At 54.7% G+C, this 17,907-nt stretch overlaps 1 protein-coding gene across 2 annotated transcripts; it reads left to right on the forward strand.

Annotated features, from left to right (window-relative positions):
• The first annotated feature begins 2,295 nt into the window (after positions 1–2,295).
• Positions 2,296–17,853, forward strand: Llgl1 (LLGL scribble cell polarity complex component 1). 2 transcript variants are annotated; one of them, XM_057776001.1, is made up of 22 exons: positions 2,296–2,570; positions 5,229–5,326; positions 7,078–7,159; positions 7,259–7,389; positions 8,674–8,829; positions 8,911–9,073; positions 9,160–9,292; positions 9,469–9,523; positions 9,678–9,832; positions 9,906–10,129; positions 10,297–10,364; positions 11,269–11,422; positions 11,507–11,611; positions 12,139–12,431; positions 12,920–13,067; positions 13,232–13,385; positions 15,073–15,368; positions 15,820–16,084; positions 16,175–16,289; positions 16,415–16,527; positions 16,653–16,773; positions 16,864–17,853. In XM_057776001.1, the coding sequence occupies exons 1-22, from the start codon at positions 2,490–2,492 to the stop codon at positions 16,940–16,942; spliced, it is 3,189 nt and encodes a 1,062-aa protein (XP_057631984.1). In that variant the 5' UTR covers positions 2,296–2,489; the 3' UTR covers positions 16,943–17,853. The 2 variants fall into 2 exon arrangements, with proteins under 2 accessions (XP_057631984.1, XP_057631983.1); XM_057776000.1 differs by having other exon boundaries at positions 9,157–9,292; positions 16,864–17,852.
• Positions 17,854–17,907: the final 54 nt, after the last annotated feature.

The raw sequence follows: 17,907 nt of genomic DNA on the forward strand, positions 1-17,907 counted from the left end.
TTTAAAAAGAAAAAGAGAGAGAGTGAAAAAGAAAAAGGAAAGAAAAATGGTGCAAGCCCAGCACTTGGGAGGCAGAAGCAAACTGATCTCAGAGTTCAAGGCCAGCCTGGTCTACAAAGGGAGTTAGTTACAGGATAGCCAGGGCTACACAGAAACCCTGCCTGGAACAACAAGAAAAAAGAAAGGAAGGAAGGAAGAAAGAGAAAGGGAATGGCAGATGGCTCGTGTGTAAACCACCCAAGTTTGAGCCCTGGGACCCAACAGTGGGAGGAGACGACTACCTGCTCCTCCTCCACAGTATCCACCCTGGCACTCGTGAGCTTGCACACAAACCTATCACACACACATTAATAAATACATTTTAAGTTAAAAAGAAAGAACGTTGATGCTGGGCCTGGTGGTAAACCCTGTAACAGCAGAATGTGAGGAGGCTGAGGAAGGAAGTCCATGAGATCAAGGACACATGGGCTATATAATGGGACTAGTCTCAATAACAAAACCGTAGTCAGCTGTGGTGGCATGCGTCTCTGATCCCAGCACTCCAGGGGCCTCTCTGAGTTTAAGGCCAGGCTGGTCTGGGTAGTAAATTCCAGGCCAGTCAGGGCTACCCAATGAGATCCTATCACAAACAAGTAATGAATAGATAAATGGAATTTTTTTTAAATATTTATTTATTATGTATACAATATTCTGTCTGTATGCCTGAAGGCCAGAAGAGGGCACCAGACCTCCTTACAGATGGTTGTGAGCCACCATGTGGTTGCCGGGAATTGAACTCAGGACCTTTGGAAGAGCAGGCAATGCTCTTAACCACTGAGCCATCTCTCCAGCCCCCGATAAATGGAATATTTAAAAAATTCTTATTGGCCATCAAACAACAGGAGTTACTAGTTGTTTTTGTTGTTGCTGGGTTTTTTTTTTTGTTTGTTTGTTTTTTTGTGACTGCGTGTCAAATTCCTGGCTTTTGGTTACTCGGGGAACCTGCTAAACTTTTACCTCAGCATGGAGGGTAGAGGATGCTGCAAGCTGGAAACCTAGCCTGCGGCAGGACAAGGACTAACAGCCATGGCCTCTGAGTTGCTTCTAGTGATGGCTGGTGACCAGTGGGGTCTCGTTTTGATCTGTGCCGGTTGTTCCAGTTTCATTCTCTGTGAATCTAGGGTGATATCGCTGTAAAACGGTGTGATATCTGTGCCTCTCTCAGGGAGCTCTTAAAACCATTAAACCTGTTGAGACCGAGAGAGGCCCTTTGCTGTCAAGACAACCACTTTACCTACAGCAGCAGAAAGATCTGCATGGAGTGAGTCTCACCTCACAGGACTGGCTGAGCAAATCTTGTCGTGGGCAGCTTGGGGGTAGCCAAGTCCTTGCTGCTGAGCAGCTACCGCAGTGTTAGAGGTCAACTCCTCCTCTCTTGACACAGCTGGGGCGGCGGGAGGAGGGAGGGAGGAGGGTGAGCGAAGGTGGGAGAGGTGGGGGGGGCGGGGAGGAGGAAAGGGGAACGGGAGAGGCGGTGATGGATCTCTCTCAGTATTGAGCCCCTCAGCTTGCAGGAAAAGGTTCAGTATAGAGGCCATTGTCCAGATGAGAAAAGTCTTGGGAGGTGGGTGGAACAGGAAGAAAGTGGGGGCGAGCGCAGCTTTGTTCTCGGTGTTTCTCGTTGGGATGGAACGGGGGCAGGAGGGAAAGCCCAGTATCCAGCTCTTGTTGAGCCCCATATGCCACCTCCTGCCGCCCTCCGCCTCTTTTCTTTGCCTCAAGTCCCTCTCAAGGATCTTCTGAGCCTGTGTTAACCGAACCCTTTGTGTTGGGTCATGACGAATGTATAAGAGTTCCTCAAGGGATGAGAGAACTTTTTTTTTTTGACATAGTTTTACTATGTAGCTCTGGTATGTAACTCAGAGATCTGCCTGCTTCTGCCTGCCTCCCAAGTGCTGGAATTAAAGGTGTGCAGCACCACACCCGGTTCCTAGACAGGAGTCTTTACTAATCCATAGTTGAGACAAAAAGCATGGCGTGGGAGACACACTGGAAGAATAGACAAAGTAGTGATCCGTGAAAACTGGCCACACAGACTTGGTAACCTCTGGACAACGGAAAACATAGTGGATGTGGGGCCCGGAGAGGACAGAGAATTGTCCCTGGCATTATGAGAATGTGCACGTAGCTTAGTCGCGAGTGGAAAACAGCCTTCTCCAAACCACAGCCCAGCTTCCCACGCTGGAGACCCACCTCCGGACTACAAGTCCCAGCAGGCCCGCAGAGCTGCGCATGCGTGACTGGGGCCCCCTGGCGAGCCCGGCGAGCCCGGGGGCCCGGTCCTTGCCCATTGTCTGGCGAGCAAGGGGCGGCGCGGTACCGCGGGCACGCTCACGTCGTGGGTCGGGCGGGCGTCCGTGGCGTCCCGCGCCTCCGTGCAGGCCCCGCCCCGCGCCTCAGGACCGGCGGGGCCGGGCGCATCCCGCGGCGGTGGCGGCGGCGGGCACAAGATGATGAAGTTTCGGTTCCGGCGGCAGGGTGCCGACCCGCAACGTGAGAAGCTCAAGCAGGAGCTCTTCGCTTTCCACAAGGTGCGGCGGCGGGGGTGGCGGCGGCCCGGGCGGGCCACGTCGGGCCGCCTCTGCCCTGTGAGCGCCGCGCTGCTCGGGCGTGCCTGGTCGGGGTCTCAGGCTGTGCCCCGCGCTACGCCGTGCGCTTTCTGGCTCCTCTTGTTCCTCTACCTCTAGGTCTCTGAACTCCTGGTGTCTCTCCCGGGTGTCCCTTGGGCTCAGTGGGGTCCCCCAACCTATCTGCCTTTTACTCTTGGCCTTTTTCAGTTTTTGGTGTGTGGCCCGACTCGGCCGAGGGGCATCCAGGGCCAGGTTTTGTTTTTCTTTAACTCCTGGGCGGGCGAGAGTGGGAGAAGTGGGGGGTGGGGCTGGGAAATCTCAGCGCGGAGCCTCCACCCCCTCCCCAGGCTCCTTGCCTTGGGGTCCCTAGTCCAGGGGGTGTGCATGTTTGTGTGCCCAGCTGCATTTCAAACCGTAGTTCCTCAGTTTCCCCCGCCATGAAATGAGGCCAGTTTCCTCCTTGTGGATTCTGGACCTCCCTGCAACCGGGCAGGCCTGACCTTACTAAAGTTGGAAAGACGTGAGGCAGAAGGGGCCCCGGGAAAGGCCTCAGTTCCCACCTTCCTGGCACTGACAGTATAGAGCCCTGCAAGGCTAACTCCGATCTGGAGTGATGGGAGTAAGGGTGGATGTTACTTTTTTCCCAGAGCCCGTGTGTGCTTTTGCCATTGAGGATCCGATTTCTCATTTCCATTATACACATGAAAAAAAATTGAGGTTTAGTAAGGAGCAGACTGCTAATCTTTCTTACCTTGGTGTGTGATGGCAGTGGAGTAGGGGCCCGGAGACTTGAAGCAGCTACTTCCATCCTGAGCAGAGCTTAGGGACCTTGGACTTCACTTAGGAGATGCTTCAGGAGAGGTGCTGCCACTGCTTAACTTTTGCTGTTGAGGTCCCAGGCAGCAATGATGGGGCTGCCAGGACTCACAAACACAGTGACCTGCCAAAGACCTGAGAGGAGAGGTCCCCCATATGTGAGCCTCTGCTTTTGCTGGTGAGCCCCCTGAAGTAGGAAGGAGGACGGGGTCTTAGCCAGTGTGTAGGGGACCTGCAGAGATGGGGTGAGCCTCTGAATCAGCTTGCCTCACCCTGGCTGGTACTACAGTGGCAGGAGTTGAGGGTGAGGCACAATTTGAGTGGGCAGCAGTGATAGGAGCTAAGTCATCTCTGGGCAAAGGGTTTGATTGCCAAAGGGGGTGTTAGGAGATCCCTAGGAAGTAGGCCCCGGATTCTTGAGTTTGGAGTTCTGATCAAGAGTGAACAAGAACTTTTACCGTGGGTGTCGGGTTCAACTCCAGCCTAGACTACAGTTGCCTGTAGGATGTGCATCTCATGCTAGTTCCCCCTTCCTTGGTGCTAGGGACACAGTGGAACCCAAAAGAGACAGCTCTTCGTTGAAGCATGGTTTATTCATTGGGAGGAGAATGGGAACACAAAGCCAAGACAGAGAATTAAAATACATATTAGTTCACAGGGCGGCTAGTGCTGTGGATAAAACACGGTGTGATGAGGATGCACGAGGGTGGCAGGACCCGCTCCAGAGGCCTTTTGGAGCTGGCCATTTGGGAGTTCCAGGTAGAGCAGTGTGGTGGGGGAGGGGGCAAAAAGAGTGTAGTGTCGAAGCCCTGCAAGCGAAGAGCTTTGGGGTAGCAGTCAGGGGAACTGAGATGCCCAGAGGGGCCTACATGGTGAGAACCTGGCTTTGGCTGTGGATCAGCATGGAGCTGCTGGAGGGCCCCAAGAGAAGGAGGTAGGAATGGCTGGCTGGTTTTCCTAGGGATGTAGGGAGCACTGGTCCAGGCAGGCAGTGGGTAGGCCTGGAGCAGGGTGTGAGCAGGGTAACTTCTTTGTGTCTTGAAGGTAAGACAGTAGGGCTCAGGAATTGATCGGACATGAGATGCAAAGGACAGACACTAGATAAGGGATCTAGCCTCTCTTCCATACAGCAAGCCTGATGGTGCCTGCCCAGGGCTTGTGGGGCATTGCCATGGTGACATGCTGCCATGCTAAAGGAGGTCAGACCCAGAGAGGGCATGGCAGTGCTTGTGGGAATGGGAATTCCCTGACCAGCTGGGCTGGTTGGTGGCCCTGCTTTCTTGGATGGGCTCATGCCAAGTGGAAACAGGGTGGATGGAGTACCATGATCAGCCCAAGACGGCATAGTTATGTATTTATTTTGGAGATAGCATCTTGCTGTGTGGCCCATGCTGTCTTCTAGCTCAGGATCTTCCTGCCTTAGTCTTGCAAATACTAAGATAATTGCTATGTGCTACTAGGCCGTATTTGACATCTCTTGAGGGTATTCATGTCCCAGCCATAATTGGGCATGGGTGGGAGCTGCTTGGTTGGTGGGCCAGTGGGAGGAAGGAATAAGTACTGAAGCTTAGTGTGTGAGAAAGGGCACTGGACCTGGCCTCACAGAGAGCGGGGAAGCAGGTCGGGAGCATCAGTAGCGACGCCAACAGTGCTCAGGACCCCAGATGCTGTCACCACTTCCGGTGGCACTGGGATTCTTGTTCTCTGACTCTCTCCATGTGGGGAGGTGGACAGTACCTCCAGGGCCGGTAGAAGCACAAGTCCCAGGGTGTTTTGCCCATGTTGCCCTTTCCTCCTTCACAGACTGTGGAGCATGGCTTCCCCAACCAGCCCAGCGCCTTGGCCTTCGACCCCGAGCTTCGCATCATGGCCATTGGCACCAGGTCTGGGGCTGTCAAGATGTATCCTTTGCTACTGTGGTGCCCAGGGGTCATGAGGACCTCTCATGTCCCACCCACTTCCTGCTGGCATCCTAGCATGGCAGGTGCTTCATGGAGTCATGGATCGTCTGATGAGGTTGACTGTGCATGTGTGCCTGTGATAACTCCTTTCAGAAATGAAAGAGATGGGTGATTAGAGGGGTCAGTTTGCCGTGACCACTGGTGTGCCTTGTTGTCTTTCAGTTTGCCAATCCTTAGGTGACTCTGCTGTCACCTTGGCTACCGTGACTGGGGTAGTTAGGGTGACCGATGGGCCCAGATGCAAGGGTGAGCATGTGCACACACACACACAGATACACACACACACAAATACGAAGATCCATGTGTTCACCCAGGGGGTGAAGGCAGTGCCAGGCTCAGCATGGTGAGTGCAACAGTGCCCCCATCTGGACCCTGATCCTGTACAATAGATTGAGTTAGTGGTACAAAGCATGCATTTTCCTGCATTCTGGGCTGGGGGTGGGGCAGCACTGTGACAGACTGCTTACCCACCCTGGAAATGCCACCCTAACCTGCCTTCAAGAAAACCGAGGGTAGAATCTTACTAAAAAGTTGTTTATTAAAGGTGCCTGCCCTCCCTCTCCTTTCCCGAAGCTTGGGACTCTAGTCAGGTTGGGGTGGGAATGTGGCCCATGGCTTATGAGCTGATAGCCTGTGTTAGGGAATGGGGCTGGACGGGGATGGCCTTCCCTCTATTGTGGGCCACTGGGTGTGTGTTGGGACAGTGACCAGGCCTCTACCCAGCTGACCGCTCCAAGCCCTGTGGGTGCTGTGCTGCCACTACCCTCACATGCTGCCGCTTTGCACCATATTGAACATGTCCACTTCTGAGTCGCCCACGGTCCTCACTGCCTGGTGCTGGAGCTGTCCTTGTGGGAACTGGTTCCTCATGCTAGCGCAGGTGAGGAGGCCAGATCCTAGTTCCCCTTCTCTTCCCTCAGGTTGGGAAACTGAGGCTGGAAAGCGCCACTCTTGGTGTCTGAAGCCTCCCCTCCCCCTGCAGGGCAGGCCCCATCTCCTGGGAGACCCTGCTTCCCGCCAGCTGCCCCTGCCCTCTTTGTCATCCTGGCCAGGCTCTGCACGGAGTCCCAGCTCAATATCCAGGCAACAGCTCTTGGCTTGTCACTAGGACAACATCACTGACCCATCTCGTAGCCCTCTTGGGCCCCTTCAGGCTTTGTTGGCCACCATCAATCCTGGAGTTGCTGGCTCTCAGGGCACTTGTTCAAGCAGGTCACCTGTCTTCTAGTCTGTGGAAGTGTCTGGGCAGTGGAAGCTGTTGGCTGCCTGCTCTGGAGGGAGGTTGGGGTTCTTGCCCACAGCTAGAGTTGGCTTGGTCTGTTGCTGCTGTGTTCTGGCTAGGCCTGTTTAACTTCTACCGCCGGGCACTTGGTCCATGCAGCTGCATCAGAGGCCCTGTGTGCACCATGCTGGAGCCACAGTGCTGAGCAGGTTTTTATTCTCACTCCATCTGCACCAGCGTTTTGCATTTGAGTCGTTAGCCTGCTGTATAGACGAGGGCTAGAATATCTACAACAGCCCCTACTGGGGGGCTGCCTGGAGTCTGGGCAGCCTTGAGGGGACAGGAGCAGAGCTGCTTCAGGAAAGAGCCTCATCCTGAGATGGCTGGACCGGTGGAGAGGTGTTGGGAAAGGCCTGTCGGAGTGTCCTGGCTTAGCCTGCATGTGCATGTCCTTGACAAGTTACCTCAGCTACGGTGCACCTGGAGTGGAGTTTACAGGTCTGCATCGGGATGCAGCCACCATCACCCAGATGCATTTCCTGCCTGGTCAGGTAAACATTTGCCCTCCACCAGGAGCAAGTGGTCCCCATCCCCATGTCCTCCTCCTCTCCAGGCCAATCCCATTTTGGTCTCTGCTCCTCCCCAATCAGGGCCGCCTCCTGACCCTGCTAGATGACAGCAGCCTGCATCTGTGGGAGATCATCCATCATAATGGCTGTGCCCACCTGGAGGAAGGGCTCAGCTTCCAGCCACCCAGCCGGCCGAGTTTTGACAATGCCAGGTACTAGAGGAGCAGCCCGGGGCTAGCCACTGGGCAGGAGTATTGGGAGGGCCTATGAGCCTGCTCTGCTCAGGTTCAGGGTGGGGTGTGTGGAGCCCTGCCTGGGCAGAGCCCTGCTTGACAGTGGTGTCATTGAGTCTGAGGCCTGCCGGTAGGGTCTGTGCTTCCTGCTATGGGAGCCTTTAGTTTGGGGGTCCCAGTGAATAAATATGTTATAACCTATCTCCTTACACCTGCAACCTAGCACTGCTCTCTAGGGGTTTGGGACAGTTTTGTGCCAAGGTGACATGTTGACAGACGTTTCTGTCCCACCAGGTCCCACAGTCGTTCAGTCCCAAAGAAATACACAGAGGTCTATATTAATTATAAACTGATTGGCCCATTAGCTCAGGCTTCTTATTAACTCTTATAACTGATATTAGCCCATAATTCTTGTCTGTGTTAGCCATGTGGCTTGCTACCTTTTTCAGCAAGGCAGTCACATCTCGCTTCCTCTGTGTCTGGGTGACAACTGCAGACTAAAACTTTCCTCTTCCCAGAATTCTTGTTGCCCTGCCTCTACTTCCTGCCTGGTTGTCCCACTTATGCTTCCTGCCTGGCTTCTGGCCAATCAGCGTTTATTTAAAATACAAGTGACAGGGTACAGACCATTGTTCCACAGCAGTGACATTAGCAAAGTCTCAGGCTAGCCCTGAATTTTCAGTGGTCTTCCAACCTCAGTCTCCCAAGTATGGTATTTCAGGTATGCACCACCATGTCTGGCCTTCCTCCTGGCTTCCTGAGTTGGGAGGGGAGATGGGCTACTGGTCCATTGTCGCACGGAGGGTTCCCCAGAATGGACTTGGTGAGGCAGTAGGAGGATGCTCTAGGTATATGCAGCAGGCCGGGCTTCCCAGGTAAAGGGCTTTGCCTACAGGTCAGCTCCTGGGCTGTCCCAGACACTGTAGGCAGGTCCCTGAAGTCTGAGATGCCTGGAAGGCTGGTGTTGGGTACCCTGGCTGGGGCAGGGCTCTGACTCTGCCTGAGAGAGCAGAGCAGTGAGAGGACCTGTGAGTCCTTTGGAACCTGGGGAACGTATTTTTATCCCTTTCTTTGCTGGCATGCTGGGGAATAATTGAGTGGGCTGATTACACTGTACGTTTCCCTCCCAGGGTGCCAGCCTGTGCTATGAACAGGCCCTGTGAGTGCAGAGGGGTACAAGAGAGGCCACAGCAAGGGCTCAGCCATCCTGCCTTCCCCAGCAGGTAGATGGGCTTGGCCTCACTTTCTCCCTCTTTCCTGCAGTGCCCCTGCCAATCTTACCCGTGTCACTGTGGTTCTGCTGGTAGCTGGCAACATAGCAGCCCTGGGAACCGAGAGTGGCAGCGTTTTTTTCCTGGACCTGGCCACCTTGACTCTGCTTGAGGGGCAGACTCTCAGCCCAGATGTGGTTCTGCGCAGGTGAGCAGCAGGCGAGCAGCAGGCAGGGGGAGCTTCCCAGTTCTGGGGCGTTCTCCTGACTCTCTGGGGCACTCTCTGCAGTGTGCCAGATGACTACCGCTGTGGGAAGGCTCTGGGCCCTGTGGAGTCACTCCAGGGACTTCTGCAAGACCCCACCAAAATTCTCATAGGCTACAGTCGGGGCTTACTGGTCATCTGGAGCCAGGCCACACACTGTGTGGACCACATTTTCCTAGGTAACCAGGTAAGCAAGAGAGGCCTGCATGCTCCTCATTCTGGGCCCTTGTACACACCCGTTGGCTCATGCCATCCTATCCTCATCCGTAGCAGCTGGAGAGCCTGTGTTGGGGGCGTGGTGGCAGCACCGTTATCAGCTCACACAGTGATGGCAGCTATGCCATCTGGTCCACAGACACTGACAGCCCCCCAGCGCTGCAACCCACTATAGTGACCACACCCTATGGTGAGCACTGGGGAGACTTGAGCCAAGAGTGGGGACTGAAGGACTGTCTGGTTTTGATGAGGGTACTGGCTAGCCAAACCTACAGGAGACTGGGGGGTATTGCTGGGTCTGGGCCATACCTTGGGGAGAGGCACATGGAAGAGGAATGGGAGGTCTGACACTCTCCCCACCCCCAGGCCCCTTCCCCTGCAAGGCCATCAACAAGATTCTGTGGCGGAGCTGTGAGTCAGGGTAGGTAGAGGGGGCAGTGTGGGAGGGGGCTTGTCTGGCTGGGGCCTAGAGGATTAGGCTCTGGGTATATAGGGGTGAAGCCCTTACTGGGTTATCCAGCGTGCGCCTGGTTCTGTAGGGGCTCCTGGTTCACATGGCATCTCTCCCTTTGCAGAGACCACTTTATCATCTTCAGCGGTGGCATGCCCCGAGCCAGCTATGGTGATCGCCACTGTGTGAGTGTACTGCGAGCAGAGACACTGGTGACCCTGGACTTCACCTCCCGTGTCATTGATTTCTTCACAGTGCACAGCACACAGCCAGAGGATGGTGTGTATTCCATCTCCTCATCCCAGCTGGCCCAGTGTGGCTTCAAGCTGAGCTCACTAGCCCAATTCCACAGAATTTGACAACCCTCAGGCCCTCGCTGTGCTTCTGGAGGAGGAGCTGGTGGTGCTGGACCTGCAGACACCAGGCTGGCCAGCTGTGCCCGCCCCTTACCTGGCCCCACTGCATTCATCGGCTATCACTTGCTCTGCCCATGTTGCCAATGTCCCCAGCAAGCTGTGGGCCCGCATTGTAAGTGCTGGTGAGCGGCAGAGCCCGCAGCCTGCCTCCAGTGCCTTGGTGAGTGTGGATGTTTTATGACCCAGGGGTGGTGGGGTGGGGGCTGTTCCTGGTGGGGGGCAGTGTCTAGCCCAGACTGGAGATGGAAATGTGGTAGGCGTGTGCCAGATTGAGATGGAGACCTTCATCTTAACTTGGAGCTCTCTCATCTTCGTTGTCTTTCTTAGAGCTGGCCCATTACTGGGGGCCGGAACTTGGCCCAGGAACCCTCGCAGCGCGGGCTGCTACTGACTGGGTAGGTGTGGGTGTGGGTGGCAGACAAGGTCCTGCAGCCATGAGGCCTTATTTGCTGTTTGAATGTCCCAGGTTCTTTGGGTGCTGAAGTGCGTGGTGGCTCAGGCCTAGTCCTAGCAGACCCAGGTTGTTCCTGTAAGGAAGCCTCCCTCGATTCTGGCTCAAAGCCTTAGTCCGCACTTCCTCTTTGCCTGGGACTGAATTCCAGCACAGCCCAGGCTCCACCCACCTGACTTGCCTGCCATGGACTGGAAAATCTGGGTTGGCTTATGGTGACTCCTCTAGTCAGGTGCTGGAGAGCCAGGCTAGGTCTGGGCACTGGTGACTCAGGCCTTACTAACTGCCCTGCCCTGCCCTCTTGCCTGTGTTGGGACCCTTAGGCCTCTCAAGACAACTTGCCCCTTCCTGTTGAGAGCCTGTTTTGGCCTCAGGGATGATGGGGAGCCTGAACCACCTCCCTCTCTAGCTCCTTCTCAACTGCCTGGCACCCCACTGGGGCTCTGCAGCTGTGTCCTCTCCCCACCCAGCTTCCCCCTTTTTTGCCACTCAGCCTTCCTGCTTCTTTACCTGGAAGGCCCCCTTGGGCCTCTTGCTCTTCAGGGGTTTCTGCACCTGCTGTGATTCCTGGGTACCCATTTCTCCCCTCTGTCATCTCCTAGTTATTAAGGTGGTCGTTCCTTTACCCTCCAACCTGTTCAGAGGGTTCGGGCATGTGTGAATGTAGCCCTGATGTGCTGTAGGCACTGAGTACCCATTTGTCCTGTGCAGCAGGTGCTTGCTGCTGTATTTAGTACAATTCCAGCTAGTGTTGGACATATGCAGTAGGTCCCTATAGTGACCACTGGAAAAATAACTGAGGGGGTGTGGGTTTCCCAGGGGGGCTCTGACACCCACCCTCTCCACAGCCACGAGGATGGCACTGTGCGGTTCTGGGACGCCTCTGGTGTGGCACTAAGGCCACTCTACAAACTGAGCACAGCTGGCCTCTTCCAGACGGACTGTGAACATGCTGACAGCTTGGCCCAGGCTGTGGAGGATGACTGGCCGCCCTTCCGCAAGGTACCTCTTCCCTCTTCCCCCTGGCTTGGCCTTTGAACTTGACCTAGTTCTGCCTAGTATCATCATTCCATCTTGTCCCCTCAGGTGGGCTGCTTTGACCCCTACAGTGATGATCCCCGGCTAGGAATACAGAAGGTTGCACTTTGCAAGTACACAGCCCAGATGGTGGTGGCTGGCACCGCGGGCCAGGTGGGGTTGGTGTCCCCAGGCGTGGCTATTGGGGTGGCCTTCTGCAGGAGGTGGCCCTTCAGGGTGTGGTGGTGAAGTAGAGAACCCAACACGGGCTGTAGGTCAGAGGGGGAATGGAGCATCAGGTAAGGTTGGCCAGGGCAAGGACAAATGGAAAGCGGGGGCTACCACTTGAGTAAGGGTAGGGGAGCCCACAGAGGCTTGAAAATGGGAGCAGGACTCTGGGCGCAAGATAGGCCCAGCAACAGCAGAGCACAGTGGGTCTTAGTCACAGACCACCGTTAGCACTGAACTGTATGGAGGGCTCAGTGTGCGGAAGACAGAGACTCAGGAAAGAGTCACGAGCTTCAGGAGGGCAGGGGCCAGCATGTTAGGTCACCCGTCTCTTGGCACTCAGGGAAAGCTTTTGTATGTAGTAGGTATTCGAAGGGTACTGGCTGGGTAGGTGAATTCCGGAGCTGCTCTGGCAGTGTCTGGAGAGAGTCCAGAGTGCCCCTCACCTGAGTCCTCTGCCTGTGGTGGTCCAGGTGCTGGTGCTGGAGCTCAGTGATGTGCCGACAGAACAGGCTGTCAGTGTGGCCAGTGTGGATCTCCTCCAGGATCGTGAGGGCTTCACATGGAAGGGCCATGAGCGGCTGAGCCCACACACGGGGCTGTTGTCTTGGCCTGCCGGGTTCCAGCCTCGCATGCTGGTGCAGTGCCTCCCACCCGCTGCCGTCACTGCTGTCACTCTCCATGCCGAGTGGAGCCTTGTGGCCTTTGGTACCAGTCATGGCTTTGGCCTGTTTGACTACCAGCGCAAGAGCCCCGTGCTGGCCAGGTATGTGGTATGAGGTGAGCAACTGGCGGCTGAGCACTAATGAGACAGTCTGGGATTCAGTTTACTTCCAGAGGTTGCTGTGGCCAAGGCAGGCTGATTGGTCTTATTCTTTTTTTTTTAAATATTTATTTATTTATTATGTATACAATATTCTATCTGTGTGTATGTCTGCAGACCAGAAGAGGGCAGCAGACCTTATTACAGATGGTTGTGAGCCACCATGTGGTTGCCGGGAATTGAACTCATGACCTTTGGAAGAGCAGGCAATAAACCACTGAGCCATCTCTCCAGCCCCCTGGCAGGCTGATTGGGAAAGCCTTTATAATCTCTCTCCATCTGTGAGAAAACTGGTCACCCCGTCCAGCTGCTGGGGTCGTAGGTACTAGGACCAAATTGCTCTGCTTCCCTGACCTGGGCTCTGATACCTAGCTTCAGGCTAGCAGGAGTACAAGGTAGTTCCATAGCACAGCTGGCCCTGTCATTCCTAGGTGCACCCTTCACCCCAATGACTCTTTGGCTATGGAGGGGCCACTGTCACGTGTGAAGTCCCTCAAGAAGTCACTGCGACAGTCATTCCGGCGTATCCGCAAGAGCCGTGTCTCAGGCAAAAAACGGGCTACTACTGCCAGTAGCAAGGTGAGCAGGGACTGGCTGCCATGTCTGTGCCCAGCCCAGAGCCCTCAGATTGGCTCGGTTGCCATGCTCCTCCTAGTGAACTGGGAAGCAGGTGCTCAGATGGCGATGCATGCTGGGTACTGGCCAGAAAGGAAGAGCACTTCTAAGATCCTCTGGCCTTCCAGTTGCAGGAGGCCAATGCACAGCTGGCGGAGCAGACCTGCCCCCACGATGTGGAGATAACACCTGTACAGCGCCGCATCGAGCCTCGGTCTGCTGATGACTCCCTTTCTGGTGTTGTACGCTGCCTCTACTTTGCTGACACATTCCTTCGAGATGGTGAGGCCAGGGTAGGGACGGGTTGGAGAGGCTTGAAGGCCTTTGTACTGGTAGGGGAGGTGGTTTTCTGAGCACCTGCTATGCTGAGCTATACTTTGGAACACTTTGGCCACCTGTATAGCCCAAAGGGACATATTTTGAGGGTTTGCTAAGTGGGCTGCACAAGCCTTGTAGAGCTGAACAAGAAGCAAGGGTGCCATGGTGAGGTGGACAGTGAGGGCAGGATGGCCAAGGCCCTGTGGTGGACAGGTCAGTCAGGGACTTGTCACCTCTGGTAGAACGACCCCTCTGTGCCTTAGGTATGTTGTGGCTCTTTTTCTTCATTGTATTATGGTAGCATGAAACACAGAAATAGTGTGCTGTCACCTACAAACTTCAGCTGCCACCCCTGGGGAGCTGCTGCCGTCGTATGCCCTCTCCACACTTCACTTTACTCTTTTAGTTTTTTTTTTTTTTTTTTTTTTGGTTTTTCGAGACAGGGTTTCTCTGTGGTTTTGGAGCTTGTCCTGGAACTAGCTCTTGTAGACCAGGCTGGTCTCGAACTCACAGAGATCCGCCTGCCTCTGCCTCCTGAGTGCTGGGATTAAAGGCGTGCGCCACCACCGCCCGGCTCTTTTAGTTTTTTAAGGCAGAGTTTTTTCTTTTTCTTTTTTAAATATTTATTTATTTATTATGCATACAATATTCTGTCTGTGTGTATGTCTGCAGGCCAGAAGAGGGCACCAGACTTCATTACAGATGGTTGTAAGCCATCATGTGGTTGCTGGGGATTGAACTCATGACCTTAGGAAGAGCAGGCAATGCTCTTAACCACTGAGCCATCTCTCCAGCCCTTTCTTTTCTTTTCTTTTTTTTTTTTTTGAGATAGGACTTCTCTGTGAAACAGTTCTGGCTGTCCTGAAACTCGCTTTGTGGACTAGACTGGCCTTGTGGATTGAGATCCGCCTGCCTCGGCCTCCCGAGTGCTGGGATTAAAGGCGTGCGCCACTCCTGCCCAGCCACTAGACAGGGTTCCCTTGTGTCCTTGCTATCCTTGAGCTTGCTCTGTAGACCCGGATGTGAGCTATCACTGTCCGGCTCATGCATTGCTTGTTTTTTTTTTTTTTTTTGGTTTTTCGAGACAGGGTTTCTCTGTAGCTTTGGGGTCTGTCCTGGAACTCCCTTTGTAGACCAGGCTGGCCTCGAACTCACAGAGATCCGCCTGCCTCTGCCTCCCGAGTGCTGGAACTAAAGGCATGCGCCACCACCGCCCGGCACGTTGCTTGTTTTTTTAGATAGGGTCTCACCACATAGTCCTGGCTGCCTGGAACATGCTATGTAGATCAGGCTAGCCTCAACTCGCAGAGATCTGTTTCTGCTTCCTGAGTGCTGGGATTAATGGAGTGTGCTACCATGCCCAGTCTTGCAGGAGGGAGCTGTGTTTGCTGGAATGAGTTGAGGGTACAGCTTGATGGCTTGATGGTATCAGAGACCAGTTTGTGGCCTGATACCCACCTTGCAGGTGTCTTCAAGGTGGCTTTTGCCTCTGGATCAGAGATGCTCTGGTGTCTCAGACTAGTGGGTTGAAGCCACAGAGCAGGTGCGAGATAGAGGGAGCACGGATTCCTGAGATCTGGGTAGAGGTGAGGGGAAGGCTTTGTGAGGAATGGGGTCCCCAGCCCTTCTCACTTGGCCTGTCCCCCCACAGCAACCCACCATGGACCCACCATGTGGGCGGGGACCAACTCCGGCTCCGTGTTCGCCTATGCGCTGGAGGTTCCAGCAGTCACAGCAGGTGGTGAAAAGCGGCCTGAGCAGGCAGTGGAGGCTGTGCTGGGCAAGGAGGTACAGCTGATGCACCGGGCACCTGTGGTGGCCATTGCTGTGTTGGATGGTCGTGGCCGTCCACTGCCTGAGCCCTATGAGGCTTCCCGGGATCTGGCACAGGCCCCTGACATGCAGGGTGGGCACGCTGTGCTCATTGCATCTGAGGAGCAGTTCAAGGTAAGTGTCCATGGGTGATGGAGATCCATCCAGGTCCCCATCTTGGACCCTTAGAACCTCTGCCCATTTCCCTACCTGCTGAGAGTTAAATCCCTCCTATTCCACCAAAGAGTCTTCAGCCGGTAGAGGTCCTTGAAGGACCTGGGTACACCCTAGGTCTGCCAGGTTCCCCTAAGGCCTTCTACCTCACAGCCATCTCCAAGAGCCCCCAGGGACTTGTGGTTCGGGTGCAGGCATAGAACATATGAATATGTCTAGTTAGTCTGGCTGTGGGTGGAGATGAGGAATACCGTGAAGCCTGGACTGAGCCCATGGGGGGGTGGCTGGTGCAGTGGGTGTCATTTCTACATCACGGGTGGGTTGGGGCATACAGGGCCAGTCGGGGGTCTGTAGCTGAGTGAGGAGTGGGTAGGACAAGGCTGGGCCTAACTCATAGGCTGTCTGTCACCAGGTGTTCACACTACCCAAGGTGAGTGCTAAGACCAAATTCAAGCTGACAGCCCACGAAGGCTGTCGTGTGCGGAAGGTCGCCCTGGCTACATTTGCCAGTGTGATATCTGAGGACTATGCCGAGACCTGCCTTGCCTGCCTCACCAACTTGGGCGATGTCCACGTCTTCTCTGTGCCTGGCCTGAGGCCTCAGGTGCACTACTCCTGTATCCGGAAGGAAGACATCAGTGGCATCGCTTCCTGTGTCTTCACACGCCATGGCCAGGGTGAGGTGGGGCAGGCGCTTGGGAACAGATGCTGGTACAGAAAGCTCAGGCTCAGCCTTCCTTATATGCTCCTTTTCTCTTGGTCACCAGGTTTTTACTTGATTTCTCCATCCGAATTCGAGCGCTTTTCCCTGAGTGCTCGCAACATCACAGAACCACTCTGTTCTCTAGATATCAGCTGGCCTCGAAATGCCACCCAGTCCAGGTGTGTGAGGAGTGGGCCCCTTCACCTCGGGTTCTGCACTCCCTGGGGTTAATGCCCCTTCCTGGTGTGAGGATGGGAGGTAGCACCTGTAATAGCTCCCATCACATTCCCATCTATTTCTGTAGCCACAGGCTTCAAGAGTCACCCAAGCTGAGCCAGGCTAATGGGACCCGAAACATCACCCCGGCCCCAGAGAGCTGTGAAGGAAGCCCTAACTCTGCCCATGGCAAGAGATCTGGTGAGAGGGCACAGGGTTGGAGCAGGCATTGGCTTTGAGGGTACCTGTGTGTGCACGTGCATGTCCGGCTGTGGGTTGGTCTCTAGATGCAGAGAGTAGATACTGAGGAGCACTTGTTCCAACAGACACCACAGAGCCAGCGGAGGCCACACTCTCACCTGTGTCCATTGACTCAGCGACTAGTGGAGATACCACGCTGGACACGACAGGGGATGTCACAGTGGAATATGTGAAGGATTTCTTGGGGTGAGGCCAGCTGCTCTTTCCCAAGCCTCCATCCCCAGGGCAACTAGGGGTCTTCCTACCCCAGCCCCTCTGATTACTGCCCCTCCCCAGCTCTCCTGAGGACTCTGAGAAGAACCTTCGGAACCTGGAAGCAGATGAGGCCCGGGCCTACGCCCTTCTGATTAAATGAGGTGCTGTGAGGCAGCCGAGCCTTACCACGCAGCAGCTGCCATGCCTTGCCCCGGCTGGGACTCTGGCAGGTCTCTATAGTGGTGACACTCCTGGAAGCCTAGCTGCCTTTCCCTAGCGGTCAGAGGCTTAGGGGACCCACAGTCATGATCATCACAGTTCAGTGCTAGAAAGGGGCTGCCCTGTCAGCCTTGAGATCCTGGACATGTAGAAGGCCACCTCTGACTGGGTGTAGGATTCAGGCTCATCTGTTTAGTGAGCCCATTTCACAGGACAGTCACTGAGGCTGATAGGTCCTGCCTGTTGAGCCAGCACATGGAGCTTATGTGCCTACCATATCCTGCTATGGACCCAACCTAGCTGGAGCTATTTGGACCTCGGGAGCTAGTGCCTCTGCATTAGTGCCTACATTGGGCATAGATACTACCCATACCCTCTTCTACTTGGTACCCTCCTAGATCCCTAGCAAGCCCGTCTCAGGCTGCCACTGAAAGGGCCAGGGTTTGCTCCCCCGTGCCATCACCATCTGCTTATCCCAACCCACTGTCTGCCTTGCCTGGCTCCTTAACATTGAAGCCACACCTGTTAACCTGTGGGATCCAGTCTTACTGATGCTGGGCCCTGAAGCCACCCCCAGCTTGAAGGTCAGTTGGATGGAGTGTGCTAGAATTCTCTGTCTTGCACTCCATACTGTCCTTTATTTCTCCCCAAGCAGAGTATTTTTCTAACGCCTGGACTGTGCTGGCCAGTCATTTCTAAAGCAGTTTTAGTACTTGCTCCGGGCCTGTGTGTATGCTCATGTGACTGGAAACTGCTAGGCACCATAACTGGAGTCAGTCGGGTATGCGCATGTGTGTGGGGCCGTGAGGATGGGCTTCCCTGTAGACTCCACCTTGGGCTTTTCTGCCTTTTTTTAAAAACTAGTTTTTAATATTAAAAGTACTGATTTTTAATATTGAAAATAAA

The sequence above is a fragment of the Chionomys nivalis genome, chromosome 7, assembly GCF_950005125.1.
Source record: "Chionomys nivalis chromosome 7, mChiNiv1.1, whole genome shotgun sequence".
Classification (NCBI taxonomy): Eukaryota; Metazoa; Chordata; class Mammalia; order Rodentia; family Cricetidae; genus Chionomys; species Chionomys nivalis.